The 16,878-nt window shown below is 47.3% G+C and overlaps 1 protein-coding gene across 1 annotated transcript; it reads left to right on the forward strand.

Moving 5' to 3' along the window:
* Positions 1-6,080: 6,080 nt before the first annotated feature.
* LOC128589097 (cytochrome P450 1A2) lies at positions 6,081-15,500 on the forward strand. The gene is made up of 7 exons (XM_053596003.1): positions 6,081-6,216; positions 8,161-8,996; positions 9,537-9,657; positions 10,114-10,203; positions 10,458-10,581; positions 11,445-11,531; positions 12,826-15,500. Exons 2-7 carry the CDS (start codon positions 8,166-8,168, stop codon positions 13,121-13,123), a joined length of 1,551 nt encoding a protein of 516 aa, XP_053451978.1. The 5' UTR covers positions 6,081-6,216; positions 8,161-8,165; the 3' UTR covers positions 13,124-15,500.
* The last annotated feature ends 1,378 nt before the right edge of the window (positions 15,501-16,878 follow it).

Below are 16,878 nucleotides of genomic sequence, written 5' to 3' on the forward strand. Positions count from 1 at the left end.
ATTCTAACAACTTGTAGTCACCCAGTAGCATTCATTTCCCTCAACCTTGATCTTTCCTCCTTCCCAGCACTCCTCTTACCAGTTTTGTCCAGGTAGCTGCTACCTTCTTTTCTTTTTTCTTTTTCCCTATTTGTTTTTGTTTGGGTTTTTGTTGTTTGTTGAGACTGGGATTGCTCTATCGCCCAGGCGGGAGTGTTAGTGGCATCATCATAGCTCACTGCAGCCTACAACTCCTGGGCTCAAGAGATCTATCCTCCTGCCTCAGCCTCCCAAGCAGCTGGGACTACAGACACATGCCACCACACCCACATTTTTTTTTTTTTGTAGAGACAGTCTTACTTTATGGCCCTCGGTAGAGTGCCATGGCATCACACAGCTCACAGCAACCTCCAACTCCTGGGCTTACGCGATTCTCTTGCCTCAGGCTCCCGAGTAGCTGGGACTACAGGCACCCGCCACAACACCCAGCTATTTTTTGGTTGCAGTTCAGCCGGGGCCAGGTTTGAACCTACCACCCTTGGAATATGGGGCCGGCGCCTTACAGACTGAGCCACAGGCGCCACCCCACATATATATATATATTTTTTGTAGAGTCAGGGGCTCACAATCTTGCCCAATCCTGACCTCAAGCAATCCTCCCACCTCAGTCTCCCAAAGTGCTGCAATTACAGGTGTGAACCACCACTCCCTGCCCTCCATTTACATTCTTTTTTGCAGTTTTTGGCCAGGGCCGGGTTTGAACCTGCCACCTCCGGTATATGGGGCCATCACCCTACTCCTCGAGCCACAGGCACTGCCCTCTCCACTTACTTTCTAGAGTTATGTGCTTTAGGGGGACCCCAGCTCCAGCCTCAGAGAGTGGGTCCAGCCTCTGTTGTCTTAATGGTAACTGGATTAAACATGAATCTGTGACAGATTCTGGCCAACGATATATTGAAGAAATCTGCGGGGACAGCTTTTGGGAAAGTTTTCCTCACTCTAAAAAGGGACATGTGGCAAGAGATGCACTTTTGACATTCTGGGCCTTGTTATGTCTAAATGATGTGATGGCTAAAACTACAGCAGCCATTTTGTGACCATAAGGGAGCCAGCTTGGGGGGAAGCTGACATTCCAAGGATAGTAATGCAGAAATCAGAAAGAAAGAGTAACCTAATAAGGTTCTGACCATTGGTCAGCCTGATGAATATGTGTTGAATAAATGCTTTGAGTGATACAAGGTGCCCTAATCCTAACTTTAGCTTCAACCCACCCTGCATCTCCCCGGGTTCTTCTTCTTTGGATGGGCACATTCCAAATGTGCCCTCTGTCATGATAGTCTCCTGGTTCTGCCCTCTCCTCTGCCCCATGCCCACTGAGCTGCTCTTTCCCTACATTTGGCTCTGGATAAATTAACTTCTTCAGGTCTCCATTTCATCAACCATAAAATGAACATAATAGTGTTCACCTCACAGAGTTGCTATGAAGCTAGAATAGAGATGGCCCATGTTAACCATGCAGCACAGAGCTTGAATTTTAACTATTAGTTTTATTACTTGCCATTTTCATAAAGTCAGTGCAGGAAATGCCCCAAGCAGAGTCTTCACAAAGCTCTCGTGCAGGATAGCATTCTTATTTGTGAATGCTAACTGATTCCATAAATATTTCTCTGAGTACAGTCATTCCTTGGCATCCATACGAGATTGGTTCCAGGAACCCCCTGAATACCCAAATTCACAGAAGCTCAAGTCTCTTATATAAGATGATGTATTATCTGTGTATCACCTATGTATACCCTCCTATATACTGTAAATCATCTCTAAATGGCTTGTGATAGCTACTACAATGTAAACGTCATGTAAATAGTTGTCATTCTATATTCTTTAGGAAATAATGACAGGAAAAAGAAGTCTGTACACAGTCGGTACAGACACAACTATTCATTTCTCTGTTTAAATACATTTGATCTGCTTTTGGTTGAATCCACTGGTGTGGAAACCACAGACCTGGAAGACTGTGCTCTGTGCCAGTATATATGCTGGAGAATAGAGATTTGAAGAAAAGCAGAGGCTGGGCTCAGCGCCTATGGCTCAAGAGGCTATGGCGCCAGCTACACACACCTGAGCTGGTGGGTTCGAATCCAGACCAGGCCTGCCAAACAACAATGATGGCTGCAACCAAAAAATAGCCGGGCATTGTGGCAGGCACCTGTAATCCCAGCTACTTGGGAGGCAGAGGCAGGAGAATCGCTTGAGCCCAGGAGTTGGAAGTTGCTGTGAGCTGTGATGCCACAGCACTCTACCCAGGACAACAGCTTGAGGCTCTGTCTCAAAATAAAAAGAAAGAAAAGAAAAGAAAAGAAAAGCAGAGGCTACCTTGACCTCCAGGGAGCTCACGATGCAGAGGGGACCCAGTGTATTGTTGGGGGGGTCAGTATGAGGGCTGTGGGAATTCAGTGCAGGAAGCCAGCATGGTGACAGCTGGACAGCCATATAAAATCATGAGCAGGAACTGGTCCCACAGGGTGGGAAGTGGGGAAAGGATCAGCCTATGGAGAAAGACAATAGCGGGGTGAGGGTCGAGGGGACATGGTGGCCCACGAGGCCAGGGAGGTGAGCAAGAACTGCTGTTGAAGCTTTTGGTTACTAAGCAAAGGAGTTTAGTTTGTATCTTGGAATCTATGGGAAACATCGAAGGACTTTAAAAAAGTAAGGAGTCAACATGTCTCTAGAGTGGATTAAATGAAAAAGATCAGAAATATCCAGTGGTGGTGAGGAAGAGAAGCAATCAGAGCCTTTATACACAGCTAATGGGAGTACAAATTGGTTCAATTGCTTCGGAAAATTGTTTGGTTTCTAAAATTATAACTAAAACTGGACCTTCACCTATCCTGTGTCCCAGCTATTCCAGTCCACAGCAGACATGTATTCAAAAGCATGTACAAGAATGTTCCTGGTAACAGGGCTGTCATAGCCCAATACAGAAAACAAGGCAAGGTCAATCAAAAGTTGAATGGATGAATAAGGTGTTGAGCATTCATATTATAATGGGACACTACACAGCAATGACAGTGAACTACAACTAGACCTAATACTGGGGGTGAGTCTCATAAAAAAGAATGTAAAGTGGGCGGCGCCTGTGACTCAAGGAGTAGGGTGCCAGCCCCATATGTCGAGGGTGGCAGGCCCCATATGTGGAGGGCAGTTCAAACCCAGCCCTGGCCAAAAAACTGCAAAAAAAAAAAAAAGAATGTTAAATGACAGAGCCAGACACAGGAGTATGTGCTACCCACTGAAATACATATTTAAGACAGTTAAAATGGTAAATTTTATGTTATGTATATTTTACCACAATTTAAAAAGTGGGAGAAAACCCACAGAACCATGTAACACAAAAAGTGCAAAGTGCACCTTAGGTTGGGCTCAGTGGCTCAACCTAGCACTGTAATTCTAGCGCTCCAGGAGGCCAGGGCAAGAGGATCACTTCAGCTCAGGAGTTGTAGACTGGCTGGAGCAAGAGCAAGACTCACACACACCCACTCCTCCCACCCCTGTAGTCCTAGCTACTTAGGAAGCTGAGGCAGGAGGATCTCTTGAACTCAGGAGTTTAAGGTTGCCGTGAGGAAGGCTGACACCTCAGCACTCTAACCTGGGGCAACAGACTGAGACTGTCTCCAGAAAACAAAAGGGGGGAGGGGATAAAATTAAAACTAAAATAAGCACCTTGAGAGCTCACTGAGAATTGCAACTACTTCCATCAAATCAGATAATGATGCATCAGTTTGTCAAATACAATGTCAAATATCCCACTAGTTTTGTTGTCCACTTTTCTTTAACTTTTATAATAAAAAATGTTTTAGAAAACCAAGGATGCTTTATTACTTGCATTTGCACATTTTCAATATTAGTGATCTCAAACTTAGGACCTGCTTGACAATTTCAAAAGACCCTTCACGGCTGTATAATTAGGGTTATTATGTGAGGATTTTTTTTGCTTATCTATGGTGGCAGATATCACAAAAGCTATGCACGAAAACTTTTGGGGTTTTTTTTTTGTTGTTGTTGGTTTTTTTTGGCTCACCAACTTTTTTTTTTTTTTGTAGAGACAGAGTCTCACTGTACCGCCCTCGGGTAGAGTGCCGTGGCGTCACACGGCTCACAGCAACCTCTAACTCTTGGGCTTAGGCGATTCTCTTGCCTCAGCCTCCCGAGCAGCTGGGACTACAGGCGCCCGCCACAACGCCCGGCTATTTTTTTTTTGTTGTTGTTGTTGCAGTTTGGCCGGGGCTGGGTTTGAACCTGCCACCCTCAGCATATGGGGCTGGCGCCCTACTCACTGAGCCACAGGCGCCGCCCTGGCTCACCAACTTTCATTAGTGTTGTGTATTTAATGTGTGGCACAGGACAATTCTTTTTCCCATGTGGCCCAGAGAAGTCAAAAGCTTGGACGCCCCTACTCTATTGGATTTCCTATCCTTGCACCTTGACATAGCGATAAGTTGATCCTATAGCCTTTTTGTTTTCAGGAATAAAACTCCAAATCCAGACTAAATCAAAATTTGCTTTTGCATCCAATTTAAGCCTTGTCCTCATCCTCATCTTCAACCTGACAGACCTTCAACAACAAATACCCTTATGTTTTCTCCTAGGTTCACAGGTAGCTGGCATTTGTCATGCACATTTTTAACAGATTAATTCGTTTGACATTTCACCCCTAAATACTACAGCATGAATCTCCTAAGAAGGATAAATGCCCATATAATAATGACACTATGGTATAAATAAAACATAGTATAAAAGTAACATTTATTCCAGAACATTATGTAATCTCCAGTTCATGTCCACATGTCCCAAATTGTCTCAAAAGCCCATGTTTTGTAGCCTTCATTTTTGTTTTTGTTTTTTTTTTTTGTAGAGACAGAGTCTCACTTTATGGCCCTCGGTAGAGTGCCGTGGCATCACACAGCTCACAGCAACCTCCAACTCCTGGGCTTAGGCGATTCTCCTGTAGCTGGGACTACAGGCGCCCGCCACAACGCCCAGCTATTTTTCTGTTGCAGTTTGGCCGGGGCTGGGTTTGAACCCGCCACCCTCGGTATATGGGGCCAGCGCCCTGCTCACTGAGCCACAGGCGCTGCCCTGTTTTTGTTTTAAGACAAAATCTCACTCTGCCACCCTGAGTAGAGTGCTGTGGCATCATAGCTCACAGCAACCTCAAACTCCTGAGTTCAAGAGATCCTCTTGCCTCAGCCTCCTGAATAGCGGGGACTGCAAGAGTCTGCCACAATGCCTGGGTAGTTTTTCTATTTTTAATAGAGACGAGTCTCACTCTTGCTCAGGCTGATCTCAAACTCCTGAGTTAAAGCAATCTATCTGCCTCAGCTTCCCAAAGTGCTAGGATTATAGGTAGGAACTATCACACCTGGTTTATAGCCTTAATTTTTGGTTAAATACTGTTTTCATTCAAGGTTCACACATGGTATTTGGTTATGTCTGTAAGTCTCTGCTCTGGAATAGGCCCTTGTCTTTTTTTTTTTTTAATGACATTGATTACTTGACAAGTCCAAGCCAGTTGCCATGAGAAGCAGCCCACCACATGGATTTTCTTCATTCCCTTTTTAATTTCCTACCATATCTTAACACAGGTGGGAGGAAGGTAAGGGGCCTCTGTTTAGAATGCAAAGCCCTCATCATCTCTTCTTTTCAGATCAACTTGGGTTGAAAATCAGAGGCAGCTGGAACATGCCCATTTCCTATTTGGTTTTGCAGGTTGTTGGGAGGGGGGCACTACTGAGAATCCTTCTGCAGAGGAACAGTGAGCCTGGTTGGCCTAGAGTGCCCAGGCAGAGCTCTTCCTCATGGGTGCAGTGGGAAAAGTTAGACCAGTCCAGAGGCCTAACTTTCACTCTCTGTACCCTGCCCTGCCCTGCCCATGAGAAAAACAAGCTCCCAACCATGAAAAGTGCTGAATATTCATCCCCAGGGACCCAGCAACCCTTCTGGTCTATCCCCAGAGAGCTACCCATGAACACTAGGTAGTAGGTGGAGCTGAGGGATTATGATCTAAACCGGAGAATTGATCCTTCCGACTTTGTTCAGTGATCCAACTTTGATATCAGGTGACTAACACAGCCAGGCCAATTGCATCGGGTGGTGTTTATAAATAGTCCCCTTGCCTAGCTCCAGAAGCTCCAGACCAGATCCTGCAACCCTGCTGATTTCAAGCACCTGCCTCTACAGGTACCTTTCTTGGGCCCATTTTTCAGTCTCTGGGACCCTCCCCAACTACATCCTAGAAAGTAGTGGGGTAGAAGGATGGGGGAAGGGGGTGGGGGCGTAACTCAGGCTAGGTGTAAGAGGCCTGAATTCTAGTCCTTGCTACTCAGCTCTGGGCCTCAGTTTCTCTTTTGATTTTGTTTTTGCTTTTTTTTTTTTTTGTGACAGAGTCTCAAGCTGTCGCCCTAGGTAGAGCGCCGTGGCATCACAGCTCCCAGCAAACTCAAACTCTTGGGCTTAAGCAATTCTCTTGCCTCAGCCTCCCAAGTAGCTGGGACTACAGGTGCCTGCCAAAACGCCCCACTAATTTTTTTTGTTGCAGTTTGGCCAGAGCTGGGTTCAAACCCGCCACCCTCACTATATAAGGCTTCTTCTTCCTCCTTCCTCCTCTTCCTCCTCCTTCCTCTTCCTCTTCCTCTTCTTCTTCTTCTTCTCACTGAGCACAGGCGCCACCCTTGTTTTTGCTTTTTGTTTTTGAGACAGACTGTCACTCTGTTGCCCCAGGCTAGAGTGCCATGGTATCATCATAGCTCACTGCAACCTCAAACTCCTGGGCTCAATCCATCCTCCTCTTCAGCCTCTCAAGTAGCTGGGACTAAGAGTGCACCACCACGCCCAGCTAATTTTTCTCTTTTTGGTAGAGATAGGATCTCACTCTCAAGCAATCCAACTGCCTTAGGCTCCCAAAGTACTAGGATTACAGCTGTGAGCCAGGACACCAGCCAGTTTCTCCATTTTATTTATTTATTTATTTATTGAGACAGGGTCTCACTCTCTCACCCAAGGCTAGAGTACAATGCTGCAATCATAGCTCACAACACCCTCAGACTCTTGCTATGTTGCCCAGGCTGTCTCAATCTCCTTTTATTTTATTTTATTTTATTTATATTTTTTTGAGACAGAGTCTCACTTTGTCTCCCTTAGTGAATGCTATGGCATCATAGCTCACAGCAAACTCAAACTCTTGGGCTTAAGTGATTCTCTTGCCTCAGCCTCTCAAGTAGCTGGGACTACAGGCGCCTGCCACAGCACCCAGCTATTTTTAGAGACATGGTCTCGCTCTTGCTGAGGTTGGTCTCAAACTCCTGAGCTCAGGCAATCCACCTGCCTCAGCCTCCCAGACTGCTAGGATTACAGGCGTGAGCCACCTCAGCCAGCCTTTGCAAAATATTGTTTTAAAAGTTAGCTAATAGTCCCAGGTACTCAGGGGGTTGAGCCGAGAGGATTTCTTGAACCCAGGGGTCTGAGGTTACAGTGAGCTGTGATCATGCCACTGTACTCCCACCTGGGTGAGAAAGCAAGACCCGACCTATAACATAAATAAATAAAAAGACTGTGAGAGGATAGAGACTCATCCTTGGAGGAGGTGCCTTCCTTTGTATTGATAAAGAGTGCCCTGGAGAGGGAGAATCACAGGCCATTTGCATCAGCCCTGGATCCTTGGCCTCCTCAGTATCACTGGGTAGGGGAACTTCCTGTTCCCTGAGTGTGTAGGAGATATCAGCAGGAAACCAGCACCAGTAGGGACCCTTTGGCACAATACCCAGCATACATACTGTGCCAGGGGCTTGCAGAAGTGCTATCTTTGCCTTCCCTATTTCGGAGTGATCACTTGCCTCCACTCCAGTCTCAGAATTAGAAACTGAGATAATAGGTAGAGGAGAAAGGCAGGGCTGGGAGATCAGATGATCAAGGTGGGAATCTTGAGACTCAGACACTATAATGTGCTAAGGGCAAGCTCCTAGGGCACAGGACAAGTGGAAGATGTATCTTAGTCATTCTGGTGTATAGCGGGGAGCCAAGCAAAAAACATGTGTCAGTGTTTATTTAATGACTGAGTAAATGAATGAATGAATGTCTACATCTCAACACTCAGCTTCGCTTCTCCTTCCTTTTCCCTATAATTAGCTCAGATGGCATTATCCCAGTATGTTCCCTTCTCAGCTACAGAGCTTCTCCTGGCCTCCGCCATCTTCTGCCTGGTGTTTTGGGTGGTCAGTGCCTCAAAGTCTCAGGTCCCCAAAGGCCTGAAGAGCCCTCCAGGGCCATGGGGCTGGCCCCTGATCGGGCATGTGCTGACCCTGGGGAAGAACCCACACCTGGCATTGTCTAAGATGAGCCAGCAGTATGGGGACGTGCTACAGATCCGCATTGGCTCCACGCCTGTGCTGGTGCTGAGTGGCCTGGACACCATCAGGCAGGCCCTGGTGCGGCAGGGAGATGATTTCAAGGGCCGGCCCGACTTCTACAGCTTCACCCTCATCACTGATGGCCAGAGCATGACCTTCAACCCAGACTCTGGACCAGTGTGGGCTGCCCGCCGGCGCCTAGCCCAGAATGCCCTCAACACCTTCTCCATCGCATCCAACCCAGCTTCCTCAACCTCCTGCTACCTGGAGGAGCATGTGAGCAAGGAGGCTGAAGCCCTAATCAGCAAGTTTCAGGAGCTGATGGCAGGGGCTGGGCACTTTGACCCCTACAGCCAGATGGTGGTGTCAGTGGCCAATGTCATCGGTGCCATGTGCTTCGGGCAGCACTTCACCCAAGACAGTGAGGAGATGCTCAGCCTCGTGAGGAACAGCCACGAGTTTGTGGAGACTGCCTCCTCTGCAAACCCCGTGGATTTTTTCCCCTTCCTTCGATACTTGCCCAGTCCCACCCTGCAAAGGTTCAAGGACTTCAACCAGAGGTTCGTGCGCTTCCTACAGAAAATAGTCCAGGAGCACTATCAGGACTTTGACAAGGTGAGCCTGGGGTGCACTGGAAGAGAGGCACCCTGCAGGGCCTGAGTGCAGCCCCTCTCACCCAGCTCCATGTGCTTACAAAGCTGATGTGCTGCCCAGCCCTAGGGAGGCTCTGGACAGCTTAGACCAGCTGTGTGACCTAGAGACATTCCCTTCCCCTCTTTGGGCCTCAGTTTCCTTATCCTTACAGCCTCCCTCTTAGGGCTTCTCAAAGCCCCCAAGAGAAAAAGTCTGTGAATGGGGCCTGGCAGAGCCCTGCGCTGTGGGGGTCCTATGAGAGAGAAGACTTCTGTTCTGTAGAAACCTGAACCCCAACAGAGGCTAATCCCCAGCTCCAATGTCACTTTGCTTCCCTGTATTCACACTAACCTCTTCCTTCTTTGATATTAATCCCCTGGGGCTACTGAGTAAAGGAGTCAATAGGGCATGAAATGACACTTTATGCCCTACCCAGGGATCCCCAGTCCACTGCCTGGGGCGGGGCCGGGGGTTACCCAGCATTGGAGGTGCCAGGGTGTCCCTGAACTTTTGCCCTCTCAGAACAGTATCCAGGACATCACAGGTGCCCTGTTCAAGCATAGTGAGAAGGGATCTGGAGCCAGTGGTTGCCTCATTGCCCGGGAGAAGATTGTCAACCTTGTCAATGACCTCTTTGGAGCAGGTAGGACCCAGATATATCTGCCCCTCCATCCATCAGTGCTTATTGTCTACCCACAGCCTTGCTCAGCCCAAATCCATCAAATAATCTGCCAACCATACACCAGACAGCACAAGACACCTGGCCTGGGGTCAGGGTTTGAACCCAGGCTGTACCACCACCTCCCAGTGGAAGCTTAACCAAGTCCATCTCCTTCCCTCTCTTTCCCTCCTCAGTTTCCCCATTTGAACAATAAAGTGTTCTCTGGCCTGTAAGTGTAGGCTCCTGTAATTCCAGCACCTAATTATGAAACTAATGTCTCAAGCCTGTGTTGAAGAAACCGAGCCCCTGCCATCAGGAAACACACAGGCTGGGACCAGAGAAAGACAATGCTTGGTACATACATGCTGGGTGCTTGGGAAATGACAGTTTCCTTGTTCCTGTCTCCCTTCCTTTCTTACCTCACCCTATGCTGTCCAGGGTTTGACACAGTCACAACAGCCCTCTCCTGGAGCCTTATGTACCTTGTGACCAAGCCTGAAATACAGAAAAAGATCCAGAAGGAGTTGGGTATGTGGCGGCCCCCAACCCTGTGGCTGGAGAAGCCTTGTGACCCAGATTGCTTATTCAGTCTGCAAATACCTGTTATGCGCCTACTACATGCCAGCCCTGAGCATACAGTGTGCCCACCCTTGCCCAGAAGATGCGGAGGATTAGTGGGATACAGTCTCACATAGAGTGACATCTGCTTTAATAGGGGACAGAGATGCCATGGAGCAGTCAGGGCAGCCCCCTGAGCTCTGTCTGTCCCCTGTGTTCTGCAGATACAGTGATTGGCAGGGCACGGCAGCCCCGGCTGTCCGACAGACCCCAACTGCCGTATATGGAGGCCTTCATCCTGGAGACCTTCCGACATTCCTCCTTCGTCCCCTTCACCATCCCCCACAGGTGAGAGGTGAGACCTGCCTATTCTGCTCACCCGCCTCCAAAGTCCTTGCCATGTTTTCTCCTCCCAGCTTCTCAGCCTTGGCCATGGTTCAGTCCTTGGCATTTCCTTCCTGACCACGTGCCAGGCTCCTCACAGACCCCAGCCTCTAGTCTGCCCCCATCCAGTCTGGTCCAAACATGATCAAACCACCAACTTCCAGGAGAAGGTTCCACTCCTGAGCTCAGCCCTCCTCTACCTCTGCTCCTGTTCCCTCCCTACAAGTCCCTCTATACTAGCCAGTCAGCCTCACCATCCCTCCAGCCTCCAATTTTGCTTACACTGGGACTCTGCCTGCAATGACTTCTACCATCCTGACTACCAGCATCCCACCTTTGCTCACAAGCTTTCCCTCCCCACAAGCCTTTTGACTCATCCAGCTCCAACAGCTTCCTTCCTGATGTCTTACAGGACTAACAGCCATTCCCCTTGATCATGCCCTGGGATTTCAACAATGTCAAGAGAGTTAGTGAACATTCACTTCTGCCCCAATACTGGTCTAGTTATTCCTGCAGTGAGAGGCCTGACTCCCCAGCCAGGCTAGAAATCCCCAGAGCTGGCTGAGACTGCCTGTTCCTTGGCTCTCAAGAATGGCCAAGCTGGGCACAAAGACAGGTTTAGTAAACAATTGTTGAAGTTAAAGGACAGGAGCTAAAGAAGGGGGAGGATGGTCCTGCCCCCTCCCTGCTCCTCATGTCCCTCCTGGTGTAGGGTACAGAGACCATAGCATAGGCATTGTACCTACCTCTTGGGGTGGGGTGGAGGTAGATACAAGACACACCCCACGTTCCAGCCCTGAGCCTGACAGAGCCCTGTTCCTCCTTAGCACAACAAGAGACACGACACTAAACGGCTTCTTCATTCCCAAGGAATGCTGTGTCTTCGTAAACCAGTGGCAGGTCAACCATGACCAGTGAGTACACATCCCTCACGGAGAACCGTATTTAAGTCCAGCAATCAGGAAGGCTGTTTGTCCCTGTCAGGAACTTGTTATACAATGAAGGAACAGGGCCTCAATTGCTACAGGACTCAGACTAAGTGACAAAATTTAGGTCTGTGTTCCTTGAACTTTAATGCATATAAGAATCAGAATTGGGGGGCGGCGCCTGTGGCTTAAAGGAGTAGGGTGCCGGCCCCATATGCCAGAGGTCGTGGCTGGTTCATACCCAGCCCCGGCTAAAAACTGCAAATAAATAAATAAATAAACTAAAAAAAAACATCAGAATTGGGGCTTGGTGCCCATAGCATAGTGGTTACAGCAGCAGCCACACACACTGAGGCAGGCAGGTTCCAACCCGGCCCAGGCCAGCTAAACAACAATAACAACTACAACAAAAAAATAGCCAGGCGTTGTGGCAGGCACCTATAGTCCCAGCTACTTGGGAGACTGAGGCAAGAGAATTGCTTAAGCCCACGAATTTGAGGTTGCTGTGAGCTGTGATGCCACAATACTCTACCAAGGGCAACATAGTAAAACTCTGTCTCAAAAAAAAAAAAAAAAACTAGAAAAACTAGCCAGGCGTTTTGCTATAGTACCAGCTACTCAGGAGGCTGAGGCAAGGGGATTGCCTGAGCCTAAGAGTTTGAGGTTGCTGTGAACTATGATACCAAGGCACTCTACCCAGGGTGACAAAGTGAAATTGTGTCTCCAAAAAAGAAAAAAAAGAATTAGAATCTACTAGGTAGTTCCATCTGACGGAAGGAACCAAGGATCTCCTAGGTTTGCACATTAAGCAGGTTCCTACGGTGATTCTGATGGGAAGCGCAAAGAGACCTCTCTTTGCAAACCCCCATTTAGTCTATAGGTAGGTGTAATTTGTCATCCAAATTGGGATGCTTTGGTGTGTGAAAGTGCTATCAATATAAATGCTATTAATAATCATTCCAAAACACCTGGTATAGCAGCTCACTCCTGTAATCCTGGCACTTTGGGAGGCTGAGGCAAGAGGATCGCTTGGGCCCAGGAATTTGAGGTTGCTGTGAGCTGTGACATAGCTCAGGGCAACAGAGTAAGATTCTGTCTCAAAAAAAAAAAAAAGTAAGCATTAAAATTCAGTCTGGTCCCTTTCCTACAAACGCTTCATCGCTTTCAATCTATTCTAACCAATAGAAGTCTGTTCAGATGTCTCCTGCAGGCCTTTCCTCCCAGGTGACCCCCACTCTCCACCCAAAGCCCTGAGACCCCATTTTCTCTGTTCCTCTTGCAGGGAGCTGTGGGGGGACCCATTTGAGTTCCGGCCAGAGCGATTCCTCACCGACAATGACACTGCCCTCAACAAGCCCCTGAGTGAGAAGGTGCTGCTCTTTGGCCTGGGCAAGCGCCGCTGCATTGGGGAGGTCCTGGCCAGGTGGGAGGTCTTCCTGTTCTTGGCCATCCTGCTGCAGCAGCTGGAGTTCAGCGTGCCCCCAGGTCTGAAAGTGGACCTGACCCCCATCTACGGGCTGACCATGAAGCACCCCCGCTGCGAGCACGTCCGGGCGCGGCTGCGCTTCTCCATCAAGTGAAGAAGCCACCACCATACCAGTGCAGGGGAGCGGGGGGGTCACCTATGGAGTCCAGCCCTTGTGTCTTTTCCTTTCTTTTTAACAAAATAATGGGTTTGTGGAAAGATAATTTTTTACCACATAATTCACCTTCTTAAAGTGTACAATCCAACGGCTGTTAGCGTATTCACAGAGTTGTGCAACCAGCATCACAATTTTAGAACATTCTCATCACCCACAAAAGAAGCCCCGTACCCATTAGCAGTCTCTGCCCATTTCTTCCTAACCTTCCTCCCATGCCCTACCAGACCTAGGCAACTACTAAATGACTTTTTGTCTCCATAGATTTACCTACTCTGGACATTTCATGTAAATGGAATTATATAATGAGTGGTTTTTTGTGACTGGCTTCTTTCACTTGCTGTGGCACGTATCAGTAAGCCCATGTTTCTTGCATCCTGAGATCAGGTCCAGATCTGCTTTCTCAAAAATCTTTCACGGGCATTTCTTTCATGTTCTCTTCTCTTTTCCGTTTGACCCAAGTCCTTGAATACTTGAGGAGAATAACGATGAAGGGATCCAGCCTTGTGGCCTGAACCCAAATGGATAAATGGGGATTGCTCCTCAAAGGGTAGAACACATGACTTCTCACAAGGCCTTGATTTGTTCAGCCACAGTCAGGGGAAGACAAAGTCCCCCAGAAGATCTTGGGTTACTTACCCAGGTCTCATCAAAGAGCAATATCAAAGGCGGTGCCTGTGGCTCAGTCGGTAAGGCGCCAGCCCCATATACCGAGGGTGGCGGGTTCAAACCTGGCCCCGGCCAAACTGCAACCAAAAAATAGCCAGGCGTTGTGGCGGGCGCCTGTAGTCCCAGCTGCTCAGGAGGCTGAGGCAAGAGAATCGCTTAAGCCCAGGAGTTGGAGGTTGCTGTGAGCTGTGTGAGGCCACGGCACTCTACCGAGGGCTATAAAGTGAAACTCTGTCTTTACAAAAAAAATAAAAAATAAAATAAATAAAAAAAAAAAAAAGAAAGTGAAAAGATGATCCAAGAACAGGAGAAAATATTTGTAAAACATGGGTCAGCACCTGTAGCCCAGAGGCTAGGGCGCCAGCCACATACACTGGAGCTGGCAGGTTCAAACCCAGCCGGGGCCTGCCAAACAACAATGACAATTACAACAACAACAAAAATAGCTGGGTGTTGTGGCGGGCGCATATAATCCCAGCTACTCAGGAGGCTAAGGCAAGAGAATCACTTAAGCCCAAGAGTTTGAGGTTGCTGTGAGCTGTGATGCCACGGCACTCTACCAAGAGCAACATAGTGAGACTCTGTCTCAACAAAAAAAAAAAAAAATGAACAAAGAACTCAAATAAACAGCCCGGGTAACAGAATAAGACCCTAAGTCTAAAACAAACAGAAATAATAACAAGTGTTGTTGAGAATGTGGAGAAATTTTAACCCTCGTGCATTGCTTATAGGAATGTAAATGGTACAGCTACCATGGAAAATGGTTTGACGGTGCCTCAAAAAGTTAAACATCAAATTACCATATAATCTAGCAATTACTCCTAGATATACACCCTAAAGAATTAGAAATAAGAGCTCAAACAAAAACTAGTACATGAATGTTTATAGGAGCCTTATTTGACTGCCCACTATGAGATGAATGGATAAACAAAATATGGGATAACGAAATATTATTTAGCCATTAAAAGGAACTAAATTCTGGTTCATGTTACACGGAAAATGTTTCCCTTGAAAACATTATGCCAAGCGAAATAAGGAAAAGAACAAATATATGTATATATGTATTTTTTTTTGTTGAGACAGAGTCTCATTATGTTACCCTTGGTAGAGTGCCATGGTGTCACAGCTCACAGCAATCTCAAACTCTTGGGCTTAAGCGATTCGCTTGCCTCAGCTTTACAAATAGCTGGGACTACAGGTACCCACCACAATACCTCAGTGTATGTGACTGGTGCCATAATCACTGTGCTATGGGTGCCGAGCTGGAAAAGAACAAATATTGTTTGATTTCATTTATACAGGGTACCTGGAATGGACAAATTTATAGACAAAGAAAATAGAATGATGGTTACTAGGGACTGAGAGGGGGTAGGAATAAGGAGTTATTGTTTAATGGTACAGAGTTTGTTTGGGATGATGAAAAGTTCTGGAAATGGATAGTGTGATGGTTGCACAACATTGTAAATATACTTAACACTACTAAACTTTACACTGAAAATGATTAAAAAGATAAATTTCAGGGCGGCGCCTGTGGCTCAGTCGGTAAGGCGCCGGCCCCATATACCGAGGGTGGCGGGTCCAAACCCAGCCCCGGCCAAACTGCAAAAAAACAAAAAATAGCTGGGCATTGTGGCGGGCGCCTGTAGTCCCAGCTACTCGGGAGGCTGAGGCAAGAGAATCGCTTAAGCCCATGAGTTGGAGGTTGCTGTGAGCTGTGTGAGGCCGCGGCACTCTACCGAGGGCAATAAAGTGAGACTCTGTCTCTACAAAAAAAATAAATAAATAAATAAAATTAAAAAAAAAAAAGATAAATTTCATGTGCATTTTACCACAATATTTCATCTTATTTATTTATTTATTTATTTATTTTAGAGACAGAGTCTCACTTTGTCACCCTCAGTAGAGTGCTATGGCGTCACAGCTCACAGCAACCTCTAGCTCTTGGGCTTAGGCAATTCTCTTGCCTCAGCCTCCTGAGTAGCTGAAACTACAGGCACCCACCACAACACACAGCTATTTTTTTGTTGCAGTTTGACCAAGGCCGGGTTTGAACCCACCACCCTCGGTATATGGGGCCAGCACCCTACTTACTGAGCCACAGGCCTTACCACAATATTTAAAAAGGCAACTAATAGGTCAGCTACAGTAACTCAGACCTGTAATCCTAGCACTCTAGGAGGCCAGGGCAGGTGGATTGCCTGAGCTCAGGAGTTCAAGTCCAGCGTGAGCAAAAGCAAGACTCCATCTCTACTACAAATAGAAAAACTAGCTGAGTGTTGTGGCTGGCACCTGTAGTCCCAGTTACTTGGGAGGCTGAGGCAGGCAGATCATTTGAGGCCAAGAGTTTGAGGTTGCACTCTACCCAGCAGAATGATAAAGTGAGACTGTCTCAAAAAAAAAAATAACAATAAAATATTATACACCTATGTGATAAGAAGAGGTGAGCTGTAAAAGCCACCAAAGAACATGGAAGAACTTTAAATGCATATTGCTAACTGAAAGAAGCCAATCTGAAAATGTAATGTACTTTATGATTCCAACTCTAGGACATTCTGGAAAAGGCAAAACTATGGAATCAGTGAAAAGACCAGTGGTTGCCAGGGGGAGTTTGGGGTAAAAGAGGGAGGGAGTGAACAGGTGCAGCACAGAGGATTTTTAGGGCAGTGAAACTGCTCTCCATAATAGAGTCATGTCATAATTGTGGCTCAGTGAGTAGGGCGCCGGCCCCATATGCAGAGGGTGGTGGGTTCAAACCCAGCCCCGGCCAAACTGCAACAACAACAACAACAAAAAAAAAAAAAAAATAGCCGGGCGTTGTGGCGGGCACCTGTAGTCCCAGCTGCTCGGGAGGCTGAGGCAAGAGAATCGCGTAAGCCCATGAGTTAGAGGTTGCTGTGAGCCGTGTGACGCCACGGCACTCTACCTGAGGGCGGTACAGTGAGACTCTGTCTCTACAAAAAAAACCCCACAGAATGTACAACACCAAGAATGAACCTTACCGTACTACAGACTTTAGTTAATTAAAG

This window comes from Nycticebus coucang, chromosome 6 (genome assembly GCF_027406575.1).
Source record: "Nycticebus coucang isolate mNycCou1 chromosome 6, mNycCou1.pri, whole genome shotgun sequence".
Classification (NCBI taxonomy): Eukaryota; Metazoa; Chordata; class Mammalia; order Primates; family Lorisidae; genus Nycticebus; species Nycticebus coucang.

Coding starts and splice junctions, on each gene's coding strand:
- LOC128589097 (XM_053596003.1), top strand. CDS start 8,166: ATGGCATTATCCCAGTATGTTCCCTTCTCAGCTACAGAGCTTCTCCTG. Junction 8,997..9,536: donor ACTATCAGGACTTTGACAAG/GTGAGCCTGGGG, acceptor TTGCCCTCTCAG/AACAGTATCCAGGACATCAC. Junction 9,658..10,113: donor CAATGACCTCTTTGGAGCAG/GTAGGACCCAGA, acceptor TATGCTGTCCAG/GGTTTGACACAGTCACAACA.